General features: G+C 38.1%; 1 protein-coding gene across 2 annotated transcripts in view; it reads left to right on the top strand.

Moving 5' to 3' along the window:
- Positions 1 to 22,500, top strand: part of LOC115221515 (monocarboxylate transporter 14-like) — a 74,961-nt gene that overhangs the window by 50,856 nt on the left and 1,605 nt on the right. The window contains exons 6-8 of one of the 2 annotated variants that reach the window (XM_029791716.2): positions 3,109 to 3,265; positions 14,718 to 14,978; positions 17,862 to 17,987. In XM_029791716.2, the coding sequence (XP_029647576.1) occupies positions 3,109 to 3,265; positions 14,718 to 14,978; positions 17,862 to 17,987 (544 nt within the window). The remainder of the gene's footprint in view (positions 1 to 3,108; positions 3,266 to 14,717; positions 14,979 to 17,861; positions 17,988 to 22,500) is intronic. The other variant, XM_036510891.1, reaches the window with a different exon arrangement.

Genomic DNA, 22,500 nt, shown 5'->3' with positions numbered 1-22,500 from the left:
ATTTGTCACTATTTTTTCCAGTCTTATAATTTAAAATCTAAGGGAGATAATTCTTTTTACTTTTTCACTTATTTCTGATTAATTTTTTGTTTTGTTATGTCTGGGGAGAGTCATTCTCTTTTGGTGCCTTATAATTTAACACACTCATCAGTAAAATTTCCACTTATTTGTTTTTTATTTTTCTAAAATTTCCGTTGCGTCTTGCAACCTTTTCAATAGTTTTGACTCTGTCTGTTGCTCCTTTTTGTTTGTTTGTGCACATGTGTGTGCCTGTACATGCTTGCATGTATGTATGTATGCATGTGTGTGCATGCATGTATGTGTGTGTGCGTGCATATGTATCTATTATTAAATTCTTTTAGTTCCTTATCCTATGTAGTTTGTACCTCGAGAATATGTTTGAGTTTTCTCAAAATATGAAGCTATTAGAAATGCTTAAATACATGTATTATTTTACTCTTTTACTTGTTTCAGTCATTTGACTGCGGCCATGCTGGAGCACCGCCCCTTAGTTGGGCAAATCGATCCAGGACTTATTCTTTGTAAGCCTAGTACTTATTCTATCGGTCTCTTTTGCTGAACAACTAAGTTACGGGGACGTAAACACACCAGCTTCAGTTGTCAAATGATGTTGCAGTGACAAACACAGACACACAAACATATACACATACATACATACATACATATATATATATATATATATATATATATATATATATATATACATATACGTACATATATACAACAGGCTTTTTATTTTTCAGTTTCCGCCTACCAAATCCACTCACAAGGCTTTGGTCGGCCCAAGGCTATAATAGAAAACACTTGCCCGAGGTGCCATGCAGTGGGACTGAACCCGGAACCATGCGGTTCATAAGCGAGCTACTTACTACACAGCCACTTCTACGCGTATTGTGTACTTTAAATAAATAATATTTATCTCTCGTCAGATGGAGTACTTTTTCTGTTGAATCTTCTATCACAGAACGGTACATTATGTGTGTGTGTGTGTGTGTGTGTGTATGCAAAAATTAATGCAAACAGCCATGAACAATGTGTTACCATAAAGAAAAAATATAATTGTCGCTAAATGCGACACCTACATTGCAAAAAATAAGAGCTAAAATGTTCTAATGCTCTGGGAAAAGCACATAAATGTTTATGTATATATATATATATATATATCGAACACTAAATCCTTGGCATCAGATGGCAGAATCATGTCCCCAACAAAGATGTCCTCAAGCAAGCAGGAATACCAAGCATGTTTGCACTCCTCACACAAAGATGGCTTGGACATGTTAGCCATATGGAAGGTGGCAGAATCCCCAAGGACATACTCTACGGAGAGCTTGCTAGGGGCACTAGGTCTGTGGGAAGACTGTTCTTACAATACAAGGATGTTTGCAAAAGGGACATGAAGGTCTGCAACATCAATATTAGCAACTGGGAAGCAGTTGCCAGCAACCGTGGAGATTGGCGACGTACTGTAAAAGAGGGAACACAAAGGAGTGACACAGAGAGAGAGAGAAGAGAAATGGAAAGACAAGAAAAGACGTCAACAAGAAACTATGACATTACAACCAGCCAGGCAAAGTCTTTGCTACATTTGTGACACCTGCCAGAGGGAGTGTTTGTCTAGGATAGGACTACATAGCCACAGTAGGAGATGTATTAGGATATGAAATGTAAAAGCCAGACTAGATTATTTTATGCGCAACTCCATTGTGAGACAAAAAGGATGCCAACAATATCTATATATGTGTTGGGGGTCATCTTTAACTTGTTATCTCCCTTACTTTCCTCCTCGTGTTTGACCCTTCTGTCCGGCACTAGTCACCATGATAGATCGTTAGCCACTACACACATTTTTTTCTCTCCTTGTTTTTTCTGTGTACCTTTCTGTAGAAGAGCGTAGACTCGAAACATAAACGACTTTTTCTATTCCTGAGCGTTATACTAATACATCTGTTTGTTTTGTACACCACCTGTCTTCGTCTTTTGTTTTTTTCGTAAACTCTCCCTACATATATATATATATATATATATATATGCTCATAGGGACTACAATCACCAAGAATACCAGCCGAGAATTCTTTATACTTAACATTAAGTTTCAGCTATTTCCATAACCTCTTCAGCAAAGACTACTCAGTCAGCTGATAGCAGGCTTAATTCACTCTCAGCATATATGTATTCACCATAAAAATTTATGGATGATTTAGGGAATCGCTAATGCCTATACAAAAATGACTGTAAACAACCATGTGCAATGTGATACCATAAGGGGAAAATATAATTGCCATTAAAATTGACTAGGGGTGTCAGGACACCTACATTGCTAGAAATAAGAGCCAAAATGCCCTAATGCTGTAGGAAAAGCACTTAATTGTATACATATATGCTTATAGGGACTGCAATCACCCTGAACACCAATATATATGTATGTATGCATGCTCTTTACTCTTTTACTTGTTTCAGTCATTTGACTGTGGCCATGCTGGAGCACCACCTTTAGTCGAGCAACTCGATCCCGGGACTTATTCTTTGTAAGCCCAGTACTTATTCTATCGGTCTCTTTTGCTGAACCACTAAGTGAAGCGGACATAAACACACCAGCATCGGTTATCAAGCAATGCTAGGGGGACAAACACGGACACACAAACATACACGCACACATACATATATATACATATATACGATGGGCTTCTTTCAGTTTCCATCTACCAAATCCACTCACAAGGCTTTGGTCGCCCCGAGGCTATAGTAGAAGACACTTGCCCAAGGTGCCACGCAGTGGGACTGAACCTGGAACCATGTGGTTGGTAAGCAAGCTACTTACCACACAGCCACTCCTGTGCCTGTATGTATGTAAATATTTACTTTTAATTTTATTTTCTATTTATTTTATTATATATTTATCTTTTCTTTTATTTTTTATATGGCAAGGTGAGATTTTGAGGGATTTCTGGTTACCAGATCTTGACCAGTTGTTTGAGCAATCATTTAGATTTTTCCTTGCTGGCTATTACAGATATGTATAATGGCTTATACCAATCACACATTTCATTTCTTTTTCCTTTTTCTGTCTTTGTTCTACTATTTCAGACAGTCAACGCAAGTGACGAAAAGGATAAACAAACCGCTACAAAGAAAATGTCTTGCATCCATTCCATTATTAAAAATCTGGCTATCTTCTTTGACTATGAAATACTGAAGAATGGAAACACCCTATTCATGATCGCTATCTATTTTCTATGGTCAGGTGAGTATAAGGATTTTGTATACATTATACACAATATGAGATTTTTACCTGCTCATTTTCCGCATATCAAGTGTGGGTATCTCACAGAGGGATGTCTTTTATCTCACTTTCTAAAACTTTTGTCTGTGGTTTACTTACAATTTTTTTTATTTTGTTTCGTGTTTTTTACATTTTTTTTTTTATTGTTTGTCATTCTAAGTTTTGCTTCCATATTTGGAATTTCTTCCTCTACAACTTCAACAAATTCAACAACAAAAAATAGGTCTTTGGCCTACAGAAGTTCCCATAAACACACCATGTATACCAGTGTACAGGGCGTAATTTGAACTTTAAAAAAAATCATCCCAAAACTAAGGGTCATCTTATATACCCCATATAAAATCTGAACATTAACTTCCTGTGGTTTAAAATAGCACCAATTTCAATGGAGAATAGTGTAAAGTACTCACATAGATCCTGTGGTTCTACAGCACAATATTTTCTACAGATACTTGTACATACCGATAGAGAACACCATAAAACACTCTTCCATGCTTCCTGAGATTCACCAACACTACACCTGATTTTCTCCCCTCCATACACATGCAAGCATGTATCTGACTCATACACTGTTCACTTCCAAGACATTTCTACATTACTGCATATGCTTTATACGCACTTTTGACAAGTTGTGGTGCACCTGAGCACTGTATACAATAATCTCATTATTATTATTATTATTAATATTATTATGGATCCTATTGTTCTACAACTCAGTATTTTCCACTGATACTTACACATATGTTTGGGAAGTTGGATTAATAGTAAAGTTATATTAAGATAACAGCACAGCAAACTTAGCAGATGAACAGAAATTGTAAATAATCAGCCTGTTCAGCTGGGTCGCAGGGTCTGTTCTGTTTACACTGCCTCATTAGAGCACTGTAGTATGGAAGACGAGAGTGAAAGGAATTGCAACAGGCATGTTCATCTCCAGTCTCAAGCTAATCGACTTTTTCGTTTTCCACATGAAACGGAAAATAAGGCTGGAGAAGAAATGCCTGTCGCAAAGTGTGTTTCGTAAAAGATGGAAGTCTATAGCAAGTATGTTGCGAATGAAAGAACCTGTTTAATCGAGAATGTAAAAAAGGAGAAAGCAAAGTCTTCAGTGTGAGTATGTGGTTGTGGGGTTAATCACTCATTCTCATTTAATTGTATATATTTTAATTGTTTGTTTATTCATATGTTTCATATGTCTCATTCGATACCATGACCTCAACGTTTGTTTTTTCTGTCCCCGTATTGTCCCCTCTTTTTCTCAACCTTATGGTGAATAAAGAAATACTCTCATACAGAGCTCAGCCAGCCAAGGCCTTTCAGCACAAGTATAGTTTATGGTAACTAACCTACTTGTTACAGCAGATTAGCAGCATCTACTGGTACCTTTTGTGTCAGTCAGACCAACCACAATAAACCTTACAGTTACTGGTTACTTTTAAACATTTACAGCCAGGGTCTCTTGAAAAGGCTCAAGTTGTCACTCTTTCATTAGCAGCAGTACTCTCACTGGTTGAACATTAATTTCCAGCAATAGTATAAAACCCCTTCATGGCTTCAAGTGATAAACAAAGGAAATATGAAGCTGGTTTTAAGCTGAAAGTGGTAGCATATGCTAAGTCCCACAACAACTGTGCTGCTGCAAGAAAGTACAGTGTAACCAAGGAGATGGTAAAAGGTTGGAGATTAAAGGAAGACTTATTAAGGAGTAATCTATGACAAAATGTGCAATGTGAGGAGGTACTGCACTCTGGCTGATTCTAGAGAAGCATGTAGCAGATATGGTCCATGAAGTGTTGTTTTAAGACCAATAGTCTTGTGAAGTAAGACAAAATTTACAAATTAAAGAATATACTAGCAGTGTACTTAATAACATTTCTAATATAGGCGGTGAGCTGGCAGAAGCGTTAGCACGCCGGGCAAAATGCATAGCCGTATTTCAAGTGCCGTTACGTTCTAGGTTCAAATTCCACTGAGGTCGACTTTGCCTTTCATCCTTTCGGGGTCGATAAATTAAGTACCAGTTACGCACTGGGGTCGATGTAATCCACTTAATCCGTTTGTCTGTCCTTGTTTGCCCCCTCTGTGTTTAGCCCCTTGTGGGTAGTAAAGAAATATAATATATTATAATATAATATTATACATACTGTATGTAAATCTGTAACTTCATTTCAAGTAAATGGCACTATGTTAGTTCCTGTAAAATAACTGACACCTAAGTGATGCCATTACAGTAGTGATTACGCCAGCCAGGTGCATTTGATGTGTATTATAGTAGGTAATTTAAAATATTTGGCCACTTTTCGAAAAGAACTGAATAAATTTTAAACAATCAAGACTGCAGAATTGTTGCATGCAAAATTTACTGATTAAAACATAGTTAAAATGCTATTGAAGCACAAGAAAAGCAAAGGCTTCAGGGGCCACTGGGAAAGCTACAACTCACTCAACCCCTTTAGCTATGAACTTTGTGCCTTCGGCACTGGAGCTGTTTTCCACGTAAACTTAGGGTAGTCTTATACAGCAAGTATAACTCAAAACCTGCTTTTTAAATGGAAATCCTGGGGGTTGTCTTGTACACCCAGTCGTATTATATCTCGGCATATACAGTATGTCTTGTTATCATAAGTTAGTTGTAAACAAGTGTCACCATCGTACACATGAAAAAAAAAATTCTTCATTTCCAATCTTTCGTGAAGACATGTTGGCTACTGAGAAATATTAGCTTATCTGGAAACAGGCAAGAGTTGGTGACAAGAGCATCTGACTGTAGAAAATCTACTTCAATGAATTTTATATGATCTTATGCAAGCATAAATGGAAAAAGTGGACATATATATATATAGGGGGGGAGAACGTGGCTTAGTGGTTAGGGTGTCAGCATTATGATCGTAAGATTGTGGTTTCGATTCCTGGACCAGACGTGTTGTGTTCTTGAGCAAAACACTTAATTTCACATTGCTCCAGTCCACTCAGCTGGCAAAAATGAGTAACGTTGCGATAAACTGGCGTCCCATCCAGCTGGGGAATACATACGCCCTTGAAACCAGGAAACCGGGCCCATGAGCCTGGCTAGGCTTTAAAAGGGTGCATTTATTTATTATTAATATTATAAATATATATACTTATACACATGCATACACACACATGAGGAGATTTCTCCTGACCCACTTCTGGTTATTGCAGGAAACGGAACTTGTACAGGTATAATCATACATGTCTTTATATGTCACATGTTGTTAATTACAACTTTCCTCAAGTATTCATTAGTTATTTACGGCTGCTGAAGTGGACTTAGGTGTTATAATGGAGGCAGTTGAATGCAGATCAGTGGTCAGGTTCTTATACTTGAAAGGTTGTACACCGAAAGAGACTTTTGATGAGATGAAAGAAGTTTATGGTGACAATGCACCATCATATGATGTGGTCAAGTACTGGCATCGCCAATTCAATGTCGTCAGACATTGGTGGAAACTGCTCCTATTCCTGGATGACCACATTCTGCCATTGATTACCACACCATTCATAAAGTGGAAGCCATCATTTTGGAGGATTGCCCCATAACTATTCGGCAACTGGCACAAGAAGGGAAGATAAATGTAGGGCCTGTGGGGAAAAATCATTCACATGTGGAAGTTATCTTCACGATGGATTCTTCAGATGCTCACACCTTTTCAAAAGCAGAAACGAGTCAATTGCTCCCAGGCTCTTTTGGCAATGTGCCAAGAAAATGAGGAGGACTTTTTCAGCAGACTTATCACACATGATGAAGCATGGGTCCATCACTATGATCCTGAGACTAAAGTCCAGTCAAAGCAATGGAAGCATGATAACTCACCACCTCCAAAGAAAGCTTGTTTCCACCCTCAGCAGGCAAGGTGATGCTCTCAGATTTTTAAGATGAGCATGAAATAGTGATGATGGATTTTCTAGCAAAGGGTACCACAATTAACTGGACATATGCTTCTCTGCTGCAGAAATTGTGGGATGCCATCAAAGCAGAGAGTCATAGCATGCTGACCAAAGGAGTCTGCTTTCTCCAAGACAACGCCCCAGTTCACAATGCACATGTTGCCCAGATGAAAGCACACTCCTGCGATTATGAAATCCTTCCTCATCCTCTTTACTCTTCTGACCTCATGCTATTTGACTTCCACCTTTTTCCAACCACAAAGTCTTTTTTGAAGAGGTAGCACTTTTCGGAAGATGACAAACTTATTTCTGAGGTAAAGTTTTAGCTCTAGATGCAACTTACCTACTTCTACAGATGAGGTCTTCACAGCTGCATAAAACGATGGGAGAGTGTGTCACCATTGGTGGTGGCTATGTAGAGAAGGTCTAATGATTACGCTAAGTTGGGTAGGTAGGTAGGTAGGTAATAATGTAAACACATATATACATTCACATACATACACACACACGCACACACACACACATACACACACACACAGAAACACACATACACATGAACTGGCAAGAATAAAGAGAGAGGTACTTTTTTAAAAAGTCATACATATATATACAGGCATGGATGTGTGGTAAGAAGCTTCCTTCCCAACCACATTGTTCTGGGTTCAGTTCCACTACATGGCACCTTGGGCAAAGTGTCTGCTACTATAGCCTCAGGCCAACCAAAGCTTTGTGAGTAGATTTGGTAGATGGAAACTGAAAGAAGCTTGTCATATATTGGGTTGGCAACTAAGTTCCTGCCGTTTTATTAAATTTTAGAATTTATTACGTTTTTAAATTTTTGGAATCTATTTTTTTCGAGAAGTCTATTTTTGAATCATTTTGGAATCTAATTTGCTTTTTTCCTAGTTAATTTTAGTTAATTTTTGTTTATTTTCAGATCATTAAAATGGAATGTCAAGTTAAGAAAAACAAGCATTTTCAACACCTTTTTTTGCTTTTAATCAAGGCTCTACGGTCGCAAAAGCTGCTCACAATATATGTGCTGTGTATGGAGAGAGTGCCATAGCTGAAAGAACCGCTCATAATCGGTATGCCAAGTTCAAAAATGGAAATTTTGACCTCAAAGATGCACCTCATTCTAGCCGTACAGTTGAGTTCGATGAAGAGCGATTAAACCAACTTTTGCAAGAAAATTCTCAAACGACAAAGGACCTGGCAGAGAAAATGGAATGCTCCCACACTGTTATAGTGAAGCATCTTCACTCGATGGGAAAGGTTCAGAAGTATGGAGTATGGGTTCTGCATGCTTTAAGTGACAACAGCAAAAATCAACGAGCCACAATCTCCACTGGTTTGCTTGCTCGTCACTGCTCAACTCATGGACTCAAGCAGCGATTTCTTTACCGAATCATTACTGGCGACGAAAAACGGTGCCATTATATCAATATGAAGCAGCGTAAGGAATGGCTTAGCCCCGGAAAACAAGCGACACCGCACAGGAAACAAGATCTTCATCCATGTTAAACGATGTTATGTGTATGGTGGGACTGGGAAGGGATTATCCATCATGAATTGCTTGAATGGAACCAAACGGTCAACGTGGAACTCTATGTTCAACAGATGGAACAACTCAACATGGCTATTCAAGAGAAAAGACCTAATCGGCAGCATGGAGTTCTTCTGCTTCACAACAATGATTGCCAATATGACCAAGGAAGCCATTCAAACACATGGCTGGGAAGTGCTGCCACACCCGCTGTACTCTTCTGATTTGGCACCAATGGACTTCCACATCTTTCGATCTCTCCCAAATGCTATGCACGGAGTTTCATTCAATACTGATGCAGAATTGAGAGCTTGTTTGGATCAATTTTTCGAGTCAAAATCGGGAGATTTCTACCAACGAGGTATTGAAAAGCTTGTTGAACGTTGGGAAGAAGTTGTAAACAACAAGGGTGAATACATTATTGATTAATTAGTAGTTGTTTTTTATCAAACCTTTTAAAAAATTTAAATTTTAATAAACGGCAGGAACTTAGTTGCCAACCCAATATATATATATATATGAATATATTTGTGTATGTGTCTGTGTGTTTGTCACCCCACCATCACCTGACAACCTATGGCCCCCATAACTTAGCGGTTTGACAAAATAGACCAACAGAATAAGTACTTGGATTACAAAGAATAGTTCCTGGGGTTGATTTCTTCAACTAAAACCCTTGAAGGTGGTGCTCCAGCATGGTCGCATTCAAATGACTGAGACAAGTAAAAGAATAAGAGAATGAAAGAATATGTGTGTGTGTGTGTATGTGTGTGCGCGCCCACGCATGCATGTGTCTTGTGTGTGTGTGTGTGTGTGTGCTTGTCCCTCCATCACTGATTGGTAATTGGTGTTGATGTGTTTACATCCCCATAACTTACTGGTTAAGCAAACAAGAGACTGATAGAATAAGTACTAGGCTTTAAAATGGTAAATCCTGGGGATGATTAGTTCGACTAAGGCAGTGCTTCAGCATGGCTGTAGTTTAATGTCTGAAATAAGTAAAATACTAAAACACACACACACACACACACACACACACAAACAAACACTCACACAGATAGATAGATAGATAGATAGATAGATAGATAGATAGATAGATAGATAGATAGAGAGACAGACAGACAGACAGACAGATATGCATACATATAAACACACACACACAAGCCACATACATACATACATACATACATACATACATACATACATACATACATACATACATACAACATACATACATACATACATACATATATAATAGGTGCATGAGTGGCTGTGTGGTAAGAAGCTTGCTTCCCAATCACATGGTTCTGGGTTCAATTCCCCTGTGTGCAACTTGGGCAAGTATCTTCTACTATAGCCTCTGGCTGACCAAAGCCTTTTGAGTGGATTTGGTAGATGGAAACCTGAAAGAAGCCCATTGTATATATATATATATATATATATATATATATATGCATGTATGTATGTACTTGTGTGTCTGTGTTTGTCCTCGCACTATCGCTTGACAACCAATATTGATGTGTTTACATCCCTGTAGCCTAGAATAATTACCAGGCTTACAAAGGATACGTCCTGGGGTCAATTTCTCTGACTAAAAAAAAAAAGCAGTGCTCCAGCATGATTGTAGTACAAGTGTAAAAGTGTATATATATATGTATGTAGTTAATTTTTAAAAAATGGAAAAAAGACAAGAAGAAGAAAGCAGCATGAGGACTTATTACATGTAAAGTATTGATAAGATGCTCAAAGAAGGAAAAGAGTGGTTGTTTTATGTTTCGAGCATATCTCTTCTTCAGAAACAGGAAAAATAGGAAAGTCCAAAAGAAAAAAAGAAGGAGGAAAAATATTGCCAACAGTTCACATGTATGTATGCATGTATGTATGTATGTATGTATGTATGTATGTATGTATGTATGGCTCAATGGTTGGAGTGTCGAGCTTACGATCGTAAGATTCAGAGTTCGATTCCTGGACCAGGCTGCATGTTGTGTTCTTGAGCAAGACACTTTATTTCACGTTGCTCCAGTTCATTCAGCTGTAGAAACGAATTGCGACATCACTGGTGCCAGGCTGTATCGGCCTTTGCCTTTCCCTTGGAAAACATCAGTGGTGTGGAGAGGGGACGCTGGTATGCATGGGCGACTGTTGGTCTTCCATAAACAACCTTACCTGGACTTGTGCCTGGGAGGGTAACTTTCTAGGTGCAATCCCATGGTCATTCATGACCGAAGAGAGTCCAAAAGAATGTATGTATGTTTGTACATATGTACGTATGTATGTATGTATGTATGTACGTACATATGTATGTATGTATGTATGTATGTATGTATGTATGTATGTATATAAGTATGAATGTATACATAATTGTTTGTTTGTATGTAGGCATGTATGCATGTGTTTTTGTGAGTGTATATGTCCTAACTCCTGATCATTTGTTGACATTAGAAAATGTACCCCCATGAGCTCATGACCCTAAGCTATCCTGGGAATTACAGGATCAACATGACATGCCAAAGTTTTTCATATTTTGGAGTACAGCTGGAATTTCTCTCAGGAATTAAAGACTGTGTATTCCAAGCTAAGTATTCCTTTAAATGTTATAGCCTTCTGGTTGTTGTTGTTGTTGTTGTTGTTGGAGAAAAATGTATTGCAAAGAAAGCCTGCATACACACACACACACATGCATTCACTCACTCTCTCTCTCTCTCCCTCTCTCCTCTCTCTCTCCCTCTCTCTCTCTCTCTCTGCCTCTCTCTATCAAATATTTTGAATTCCTCATAAAGTAGCTGTCATTGCTATTTCTGAAGCTTTATTGTTGCTATCTCTGAAGGTACATTGTTGCTATTTCTGTTGCTTTTTCTGCCTCTATATAACATATCTAATAACATATTCTATTAGTATTTTCCATGATACAAGCAACTGCAATGAATACCTGCTTTTTCATTAATGCTGTTGAATAACATCAGCTGTCTCTGCTCAATGGGCTTATTACTTACTTAATCCCTTCCTTCCCTATGAAGCATAACCCATTGATGACTTCTCCCGTTTTTTGTTTTTTTTTTATTCTGGGCTACCTTTTCTCCCCTTTGATATTTTGTCTTTATAGCTCTATAGCCTTTCAGATTCCTTTTGAATTTTGCTGTACCATGTCATATGACTCCCCAAGGAAAGCTTATCCTTCCCGTGTTTTGATGATTTTGAAATGTCATTGATACTTTTTGTAACTTTACTTTTTTCTAGGTAGGTGTGTTGGCCCTACACAATCCCCATTTTTACCTCTGGGAAGAGGTGATCTATTTTAGTTTGACCTTTGTGCATTTACCTGTTCAGCATGGGAGGCCCTACCAGAAACTTGCACTCTGCTGGCATAGCTCTGTGTCATTGAACTGCACAAGCCACCACACTGCAACAAAGACTAGACTTTGTAGTGGAACGAGCCTATTGCCTACCTCCAAATGTTCGGAGGTAGAGCTGACAGTGTCGCAGGCACCACCTATGATATTACCATGCTTAGTTCATTTTAGGACTCTGACCCACAGTACAAGATCATGTGGGAGTATTAAAGAGCAAATTAGATTTGCTGTGTCTTTTGTTTTTTTTTATGGCCTCTTGTGGTAACAGGTGTGGTGATAAGAAAGATAAACCATTTTGATTCCTTAGGGTTTACCAGAGGTGGTTAGTAGCCCCACCTAAGACTTTGAATAACAAGGGACACCACTGAATATGTTAGTATTTACATAGTGGATCAAAGAAGAGTCTGTGTGAAAAAGCCCATCCTTCTTTGATATACAACCCACATAAAAATTTACAAGCTAACAAAATACTCTTTTTTTAATTTTACTGTGTTTCTACTTGTTTATAGCAATGAGAGAGTAGATCGAGAATACAGTGGGATTCATTCTAGGAACCTCTAGGACTTGTTAAAGTTGTCCTTACCTATTCCTTTGCTCCCTATGGGCATAGGCCATTGACGGCTTTTCTCCACTGTTCTCAACTCTGGGTTTCCTTTCCTGCTTATCTCCAAGTACAGCTTTGTAGCTTCCTTTCAGATTTTGATGCACTGCCATATGTTTCCCTGAGGGAAGGTCTTCCTCTCCCAGGTCTTCTTGGTTTTGAATTGTCATCGATGCCTCTGTTAACTTTGCTGGGGTTTTTTCTAGGTGGAGTTAAGGGCTCTAATTAAACCTGTTTTCAGCTCTGGAAAGAGGTGGTCCATATTAGTCTGGCCTCTAACTTTTGACTTGTCTAGCATTTGTGATTGTACCAAGAGCCTGTGTCTGCTAGCATAACTCTTCTCAGGGTTTTTGAGGCACACAAGTCATCTATCATACCACTCCAAGAATTAGATCTTGTGGTGGTTGTTTAAGTTCTACACAACTTACTGGTGACAAGATGCAAACTAATGACCCTTTAGCTGGTTGTTATGTACCCACTACACAAACTTTTATAGATGTCTATATTGAACCCTGTACATTGGCCACTTGGCTGGTCACCTTGTACCACCTCATCTCAACAATTCATACTCTCCATTTCAACAAACTTCCATATGTAAATTAGAAAATGATAAAGATCCTTCCCAAGTCATATAGACTCATAGGGCCTGTTTCCTGGTTTCCATGGAGTTTAAATTCCCCACCTGGATGGGGATACTGGTCCATCACAGGATTATTCCTTTTTTACCAGCCGAGTGGACTGGGGCAACATGAAATGAAGTGTTTTGTTCAAGAACACAATGTGTCACCCAGTCCAGGAATCGAAACCACAGTCTTATGAGCATGAGTCCAACACCCTAACCACCATGCCACATACCTCCACAAATTAGATATGATATTTCCAAATTTAATGTATTTATCAGAAACACAAAAATAAATATCTGTCATTAAACCTTTAACATTCAAACTGGCCATGTCCACTCCAAATATTCCTCTTGGTTTCTCATCAAACTGGCCAGATCCAGCTTGTCACACTTGCAAGACAATGTCATTCTAAAAATAAACATAGGTGCAGGCATTGCTGTGTAGTAGAAGTTTGCTTCCCAGCAACATGGTTCCGGGTTCAGTCCCAGTACGTGGCACCTTGGGCAAGTGTCTCCTACTATAGCCTTGGGCCGACCACAGCCTTCTGACTGGATTTGGCAGATGAAAATTGAAAAAATCTGTCACACACACACACATACAGATAGATAGATAGATAGATAGATAGATAGATAGATAGATAGATAGATAGATAGATAGATAGATAGATAGATAGATAGATAGATAGATAGATAGATAGACACATATATATATTTGTATGTTTGTGCCTGTGTTTGTCTCTACCCCACCATCACTTGACAACTGATGGTGTGTCTGCATCCATGTAACTTAGCAGATCAGCAAAAGAGACCAATAGAATAAGTACTAGGCTTACAAAGAATAAGTCCTGGGATCAATTTGTTTGACTAAAACCTCTTAAGTTGGTGCTCCAGCATGGCCACAGTCAAATGACTGAAACAAGTAAAAGAATAAAAAAAAATAAAAGAATTCATATCATAGACATTTCAAAGCTGCAAGATAATGAAGGATTAATTCAAAACACTGCAAAGAGATTGTTTGTTCCTTCTCAAGCATGCCCGGCTCATAAGGGCCGGTTTACCAGTTTTCTTGGCGTATAGGTTCCCCACCTGGACGGGACGCCGGTGAGCTGCAAGATGCAGGAAGAAAGTGTGAGAGAAAGTTGTGGCAAAAGAGTCAGCAGAAGTTTGCCATTACCTTCTGCCGGAGCTGCGTGGAGCTTAGCTGTTTCGCTCATAAACACACACATCATCCGGTCTGAGATTCGAACTTGCGATTCCTCGACCGTGAGTCCGCTGCTCTAACCACTAGGCCATGTGCCTCCACTGCAAAGAGATTAGCAATATATTTGACAAAGGAATTTAAATGCAAAATGATTAATTTTTTTCTTTTCTCTTTCTTTCAGTAAACTTCGTTGTGTATGTGTATCTTCCACTCTATTCCAAGATTTTGGGTGTAGATGGTACCTTGCTGATCTCACTCAGTGGAGTGGGCTTCACAGCAGGGCAGTTCCTGCTTGGAATTTTCATAGACTTTCTCCATATCAAAAGTGATTATATGATGACAGCCTCATTATTCATCATGGGCAGTTGTGGCATTGCCATTCCACTTGTAGTCAAATTTTATCCATTAGCAGCAATTCTTCTCATCTGGTCTATAGCTGGAGGTAAGAAAGAAACACTTTGCGTTTTCATGTATGTATGTGCATATGTTTATACATAAATATGTGTGTGTGTATGAATGCATGCATGTGTCGGTGTGTGTGCATGTGTGTATCTGTGTGAGGATATATATGTCTATGTGTGTATATGTGTCACGCTGGGCGAAATGCTTAGCGGTATTTTGTCTGTCGTTACGTTCTGAGTTCAAATTCCGCCGAGGTCAACTTTGCCTTTCATCCTTTCGGGGTCGATAAATAAAGTACCAGTTTCGCACTGGGGTCGATATAATCGACTTAATCCCTTTGTCTGTCCTCATTTGTCCCCTCTATGTTTAGCCCCTTGTGGGCAATAAAGAACATATGTGTGTAAGTGTGTATGTGTGTGCATGTATGTGTGTATGTGCACATGTGCATATATGTATGTGTGTGAGAGTTGTATGTATATGTGTGTGTATGTATATGTGTGTATATGTGTATGTGTGTGTGTGTGTGTGTGTGTGTGTGTGTGTGTTAGGGGTACAGACATGCCTGTGTGGTAAGAAGTTTACTTCACAGCCATGTGGTTTTCGGCTCAGTGCCACGCAGTGGCACACTAGGTAAGTGTCTTCTACTATAACTCCAGGGTGACCAAAGACTTGTGAGTGAATTTGGTAAATGGAACTGAGAGAAGCCTGTCATGTGTGTGTGTGTGTGTGTGTGTAAGTGTTTGTGCCTCCTTGTCTTGAAATCATGCAATTGTTGTAAAGGATTGTCACTGTCATACAAGCAGTGTCATTCATTTATAAACATTCTTCAAGAGCATGTCTGACGATAGGGAAATATTCCCTGGCTGTACAAAATCTGCCTCTAATGAACTCTGTCCAACGCATGCCTGCATGGAAAAGAGAACATCAGATGACGATATGATGAAGATGCTGATGATGATGATGTGTGTGCATGTATGTGTGTGTTTACATATACACTCACACACTGACATTTACACATACATGTTTGTGCGTGTATTCATGTACACTCATACACTGACATACACAGGTACATATATGTATGTTTGTTGGTGCATTACATGCATTTTGGGTGCATATAAAAACTTAGTGAATTGGCGCAGGAGTGGCTTTGTGGTAAGTAGCTTGCTTACCAACCACATGATTCCGGGTTCAGTCCCACTGCGTGGCACCTTGGACAAGTGTCTTCTACTATAGCCTCAGGCCTACCAAAGCCTTGTGAGTGGATTTGGTAGATGGTAACTGAAAGAAGCCCGTCGTATATATATATATATATGTGTGTGTGTGTGTGTGTTTGTGTGTGTTTGTCCCCTGCAACATCGCTTGACAACAGGTGCTGGTGTGTTTACAGCTCCATAACTTAGCAGTTCGGCAAAAGAGAACTGATAGAATAATTACTAGGCTTACAAAGAATAAGTCCTGGGGTCGATTTTCTTGACTAAAGGCGCTGCTCCAGCATGGCCGCAGTCAAATGACTGAAACAAGTAAAAGAGTAAAGAGTAAAGAGTAGAGAGCTGTTGAACACTTAGACTTATGAGTGGAATATTTTTGGTAAACAGAAAATGAAAGAGAATCATTGCATGTTCGTATGTATGTGCGTTGGTGGAGATTAGTTTGTGTCTGTGTTGTCTCGGTATCACACACCAATTGTAAAGGAATGTGATCATCATACATGCAGCTCCTTTCCCATGCAATCTTCCATGAAAACATGTCTGACAATTGTGCTGCTTATATTTGAAAGATCAGGAGAAATGTCACCTTGCTTGAAAGCATATGTGGGCTGATGACAGGAAGGGCATCTGGCTATAGAAAAATCTGCCTAGATGCATTTTGTTTGAACCCGCCAGCATGGAAAAACAGATGCCAAAACAATGACAATGATGATAATAATGGTGATCATGATGATGACAATGATGATTATGGTGATGGATAAAAGTGCACTCTATTGGTTGTTACTACTAAGCAGATAAAATGAAAGAAGCCCTTCATATATATTATCATCATCATCATCATCATCATCATCATCGTCGTCGTCATCATTTAGCATCTGATTTCCATGCTGGCATGAGTTATATGGTTTAACTGGAACTGGTAAGTTGGGGAGTTGTATCAGTCTGATTTGGTTTAGCTTCTATGGCTGGATGCCCTTCCTAATGCCAACCACTCCTAGAGTGTAGTGAATGCCTTTTACATGTCACCCACATGGGTGCTTTCTACATGTTGTCAGCAAGGGCACCCTTTATTTGTCACCAGCATGGGTGCACTTTTTGTGTTACCAGTACTGGTGTCTTTTATGTGTCACTGCCATGGGGGTGCCTTTTATGCATCACTGGCATGGGAATGTATATATCTGTGTGTGTGTGTGCGTCTCTATGTGTCTGTGTTTCTTCCCCCCCTCCCCTACCGGCACCTGACAACTGGTACTGTTATGTGTACATAACAGCAGTTTGGCAAAAGAGATCGATAGAATAAGTACCAGGCTTTAAAAAAACTGGTGGCACATAAAAGAGCACCAACTACACTCACGGAGTGGTTGGCATTAGGAAGGGCATGCAGCTGTAGAAACACTGCCAGATCAGACTGGAGCCTGGTGTAGCCTCCTGGCTTCCCAGACCCCGGTCGAACTGTCCAACCCATGTCAATTCATTCGACTAAAATTCTTCAAGGTGATGCCCCAGCATGGCCACAGCCTAATAACTGAAAAAAAATCAAAAGGATAAGATAAAAATGAACACTAGAAAATGTTTAAGGTATTTAGTTAAGCAAATTACCCTCGCTACCTGTCTGTTGCCCATCACAATAATATCCTGTTGACAATGTAATATGTCTTTTACCTATGTATATTTTTGTTTTGTTATTTTATAGCTAACTTTTCTTTCTTTGACAGGGTTCTGTGTTTCCCTACGAGTGGTATATACAACATTGATAGTAGGATTTGAAAATCTAGCAAGTGGTTACAGTTTATTAAGTTTGTTCAATGGAATTGGTTATGTAATAGGACCACCATTATTTGGTAAGTAGCGTATTTACTTGATTAGCATATTATGTTTATTGTTGTGACTAAGAAGTAAAGTTTTCTTCATTTATAAGAAATCAATCAATATTATTGACTGATAACATATATCAGAGTTGTTTCTCTTTGGTATCTGATACTGAGGAGAAGTAAAACATACAAAATACATCTATCAGTCCAATAAAGAAATAGAGAGTGTTCAGAGCAGACACCTTATTGCTTTAAGTAAAAATGTTTTCTCTGTGAAAAACTGTAGTAAAAAACCTTTTACAGGTTTGCTATCTCTCAAGCATATTTGAACTCAGTTTAAATTTGTTTATATACATATATATGGGTTTCCCCTAATACAAATATAAATCGCTTCCTAGTCTTAATTGAAAGTCACTTGCCATTTTCACAATGCCTGACTCTCTCAACATGTCTACATTTCTACAATCCAGTTATTTTACATCCAAAAATTACACATCTCATATGATTTGACAATAAGTTTTGATAATATAATTTACATTATGTAACTAATAATCATCTTGTGTTACTGAAATGTGCAACTAAATATATTATGAACAAGATCTCATCCTGAAGGAACACATCTTGCACCTTCGATGAATGATAATGATTACACAATATGTTAATCATATCCTCTCACCAATGTGCTATGAGTGTAAAAATGCATTGAAACAATTGTAATGATTTAAAATAAAGAATGTCAATCAGTCAATTTTCTATTATTTTACACATGCACACGCACACACAAACACACACATATATCTATCTATCTATATAAATATATATATACATGCATACACACACACATGTATGTATGTAATGTATGTATGTATGTATGTATGTATGTATGTATGTATGTATGTATGTATGTATGTATGTATGTATAGGTGCATGTGTGGCTATGTGGTAAGAAGTTTGCTTCCCAACCACATGGTTCACTTCCTCTGCATGGCATCTTGGACAAATGTCTTCTACTATAGCCTCAGGCCAGTTAAAGCTTTGTAAATGTATTTAGTAGACAGAAACTGAAATAATTTTGTTGTGAGTATATATATATATATATATATCGCCATGTTGATTCGCTAGCTTCTGCACACATTTTTTTTCTCTCCTTGTTTCTTTCCGTGTTTCTTTTCTGTGTTTCTTTCTGTTGAAGAGCGTAGGCTTGAAACGTAAAAGACTTGTTTTATTTATATTCCTGAGCGCCATACTAATACAATTGTTTGTTTGTATTCCACCTGCCTTCGTCTTTTGTTTATTTTCATAAAGCTTCCCGTTATATATATATATATATATGATATATATATATATATACACTAGCAGTATCGCCCGGCGTTGCTCAGGTTTGTAAGGGAAATAACTATAAAGCATTTTTAGAGAGTTATAGCCAAAAAATAGCAAAAACATGGAAAAAAATGATGGTAAATTTTTTTTGAGAGTTTAAAAAGTTGGAGTTGCGTCCCCTAGACAGTTTTTGGTTTGTGTTTCTGATTCTCGACCCCATGTCGAATTTATCGATTCTTTTCAGAACTGGGGGAACTTTTCAAAATTTTCGCTGCGTTAGTTTTGAATTATGACATTGGGCTATGTGTGTGTCAAGTTTCATTGGAATCGGTTGAAAGCCGTGGTGAGGGTGAGGGTACAACCTAACAGACACACAGAAACATGCACAGACAAACTGCCGTTTATATAGAGAGAGATACGCTGATACACACACACACACACACATATATATATAACATATATATATTTATATTTATATACATATGTGTGTGTGTTTGTCCCCCCCACCACCACCACCACCACTTGACAGCCTGTATTGGTGTGTTTATATACCCATAACTTAGTGGTTCAGCAAAAGATCCCGATAGAATAAGTACCAGGCTTAAAAAAGAAAAGAAGTACTGGTTCGATAAGTTCAACTGAAATATTTCCTGAAGGCAGTGCCCCAGCATGGCCACAGTCTAACGACTGAAACAAATAAAGGATATACATACATACATGATGGCTGCCCCCTCGTTATCAAGTATGGCCATTGCATGAAGCTTAACTGTTTCTGGTGCTGTGATCGAATGTGACTTTTTAGCTCAGCTAAAGATCTACAATGTCTTGGACAGAATTGGCAGCTAAAACCTTTACCGGTAATAGCCGGCTGTAGTTGTAACTGGGCTTCATGTGTACCTTTGCATGTCGTTTGTCCTCCTGCCGAACTACATTCTCTTCCACATGCCTGACAGATATGATTTGTATGGTGTGTTACACCACCACCAGTGGCCAGGTTGTCACTCATCTGTCTCGCTTTATGACTACAAAGATGACTCTTGAGTCCAGCTTTACTGAGGCAAGGTCTTGCACAGACACTGCATGTCAGCATTATAGGAAGACCTTTCCCATCTGGAAGTGTAACAGCGATGCCCTTCCTGACATCCCTCCTTACTTTCTCATGTGCAACTCGAGATTTCTCAAAAGTAGCTGTCCCCTCATGTAAAGCCTTCTCCACCTGCTACGATCAATAGCTATGCCTTCCCATGTGTCAGGAGAGATGCAAGCATCTCTTAAGGAAACCTTCAGCAAGTCCTTATACATACATACATACATACATACATACATACATGCATACATACATACATACATACATACATACATACATACATACATACACAAAGGAATACTGGTGGAATATTCCCATCAAAACTTTTGTCTAATATAAGCATAACAGGCCGGATATTGTTGTTTGGAATGGAGGGGCAAAGGTATGTACCATCATAGAGGTCAATTGCTGTGCAGATATAGTTATCTCTTTGAAAATGAAAGAAAAAGAGGATATCTATGGACAACTGCTTCGAAACCTCCAGCTTCTATATCCAGACTATGAATTCATATTCATACCAATAATAATTGGAGCACTAGGTTTTATTACTAAAAGCTTAAAGGAGAATCTGGATAAACTAGGATTTTCAGAAAGAGAAATCGACCGGTAATTCGTACATTACGAGTCTAATTTGTGATTGGAACAGTAAAAATATGCAAAACTTTTCTCAAGTTTCAAATGTGAATATGTGTTAACCAGCAGAGTTAATGTTTGCACGTAAAATAAAATCGATCTTCGATAAATTATTGCCAGGAAAAAATATATATAAAGGAAAAGCAAAATATACATTTGACGGAAATGCAAGAAATGTTACAAAACATTTCGAAGGAGATAAAGTTCATTTTAAAAATTACAAAAATGGTGAAGAAGGTTGGGAGGATGGCTGTGTAATCAAAAGATTAGGTAACATGATGTATTTAATTAAAGGACAAAGTTTGGAACATAAGAGACACCTTAACCAGTTGAAGATGAGACATACAGAAGAACGAAGGGTAATGCCAATGGAAGTCTTCTGTGATATGTTTGAAGTGCCAGCACCAAGAGATATTGAACCCTGTAGAACTAGCTTCAGAAAACAAAAACAGATTGAATATCTAAAAGTATACCTAAAAGTAACAAAAAATGGGAGAGGTGCTGGAAAGGAAAAAATTAAAATAAAAGAAATTCCACTTTCTTACAGTAGTCGAAATTTCAATAGGGGAGATGTTGTGATGAGAGTTATGACGCCCCCTTGCGAGAGATAGACTGGTGTGAGTAATGTATAAATAGTAACGATCCGAGTGAGTTTGAGTTCAGAGTTCGGAGTCGAGTGAAGTTCGAGTTAGTTCGCAATGAAGTCAGAAGGTGCTGGTTGTTTAGTTCACAAGGAATATTGATTGTTGGTTCGTAAAGAGATTTGTTAGTTCGTCACATTGTTTTCACTTTTGTCTGGTTATTTTATTCATTGCACGTAACAATTACGTTACAACACTACATAAACCTGCTGATTGCATAACCCATGAAAGGAATCTTTTTTTGTTTGGGTGCACTTGTAGAAATTTCAAAGTTTAGTGAAAATTTTGAAATTTGGTATATTGATGTAACTTTCCATGCTGAATATTGGGGGAATATTTAACTTTTTCTAGAAAAAATTTTAAAAAAGAGTTTCAGAGATTTAAAGTTTGATCATCTTTACCCAGTCAGAAAGCAAGATGTGGAAGCTGCCTTTTTGTGCATGACAGCATGTGTTGTCAACTGTAAACAAGTGAAATATTAGTGGAATTCTGCTTTACACACGCCATATAACACCTCATAAATTTTTTTATTTTTTTGGTATTTTCAGGAAATTTTTGTAAATTTGTATTCTACACATAAGAATTCATACAATTATGCAAAAACAAAAAAAAAAACACTTTAGCGCGTGATTAAAAACCTATTTAGCTATTATTTTTAGCACATCTTATGATCCCAAATAAATAAGCGAAAAATGACCTCGTTAGTAAATAGTTTGGGAACAGCTTGGCTTGTTACTATGGAAATGAGCATGAATGTGTCTAGCATATAATTGGCGAAAATTACCCAAAATTTGTTGACTCGAAAAACTATTAACTCTTTATTTATTGATCTATGGCGAAAATGAATTTCATGTCAATAATG

Source organism: Octopus sinensis, linkage group LG18 (genome assembly GCF_006345805.1).
Source record: "Octopus sinensis linkage group LG18, ASM634580v1, whole genome shotgun sequence".
Taxonomy (NCBI): domain Eukaryota; kingdom Metazoa; phylum Mollusca; class Cephalopoda; order Octopoda; family Octopodidae; genus Octopus; species Octopus sinensis.
The sequence above is the reverse complement of the archived record's forward strand: the minus strand, read 5'-3'. Positions and strand labels throughout refer to the sequence as shown.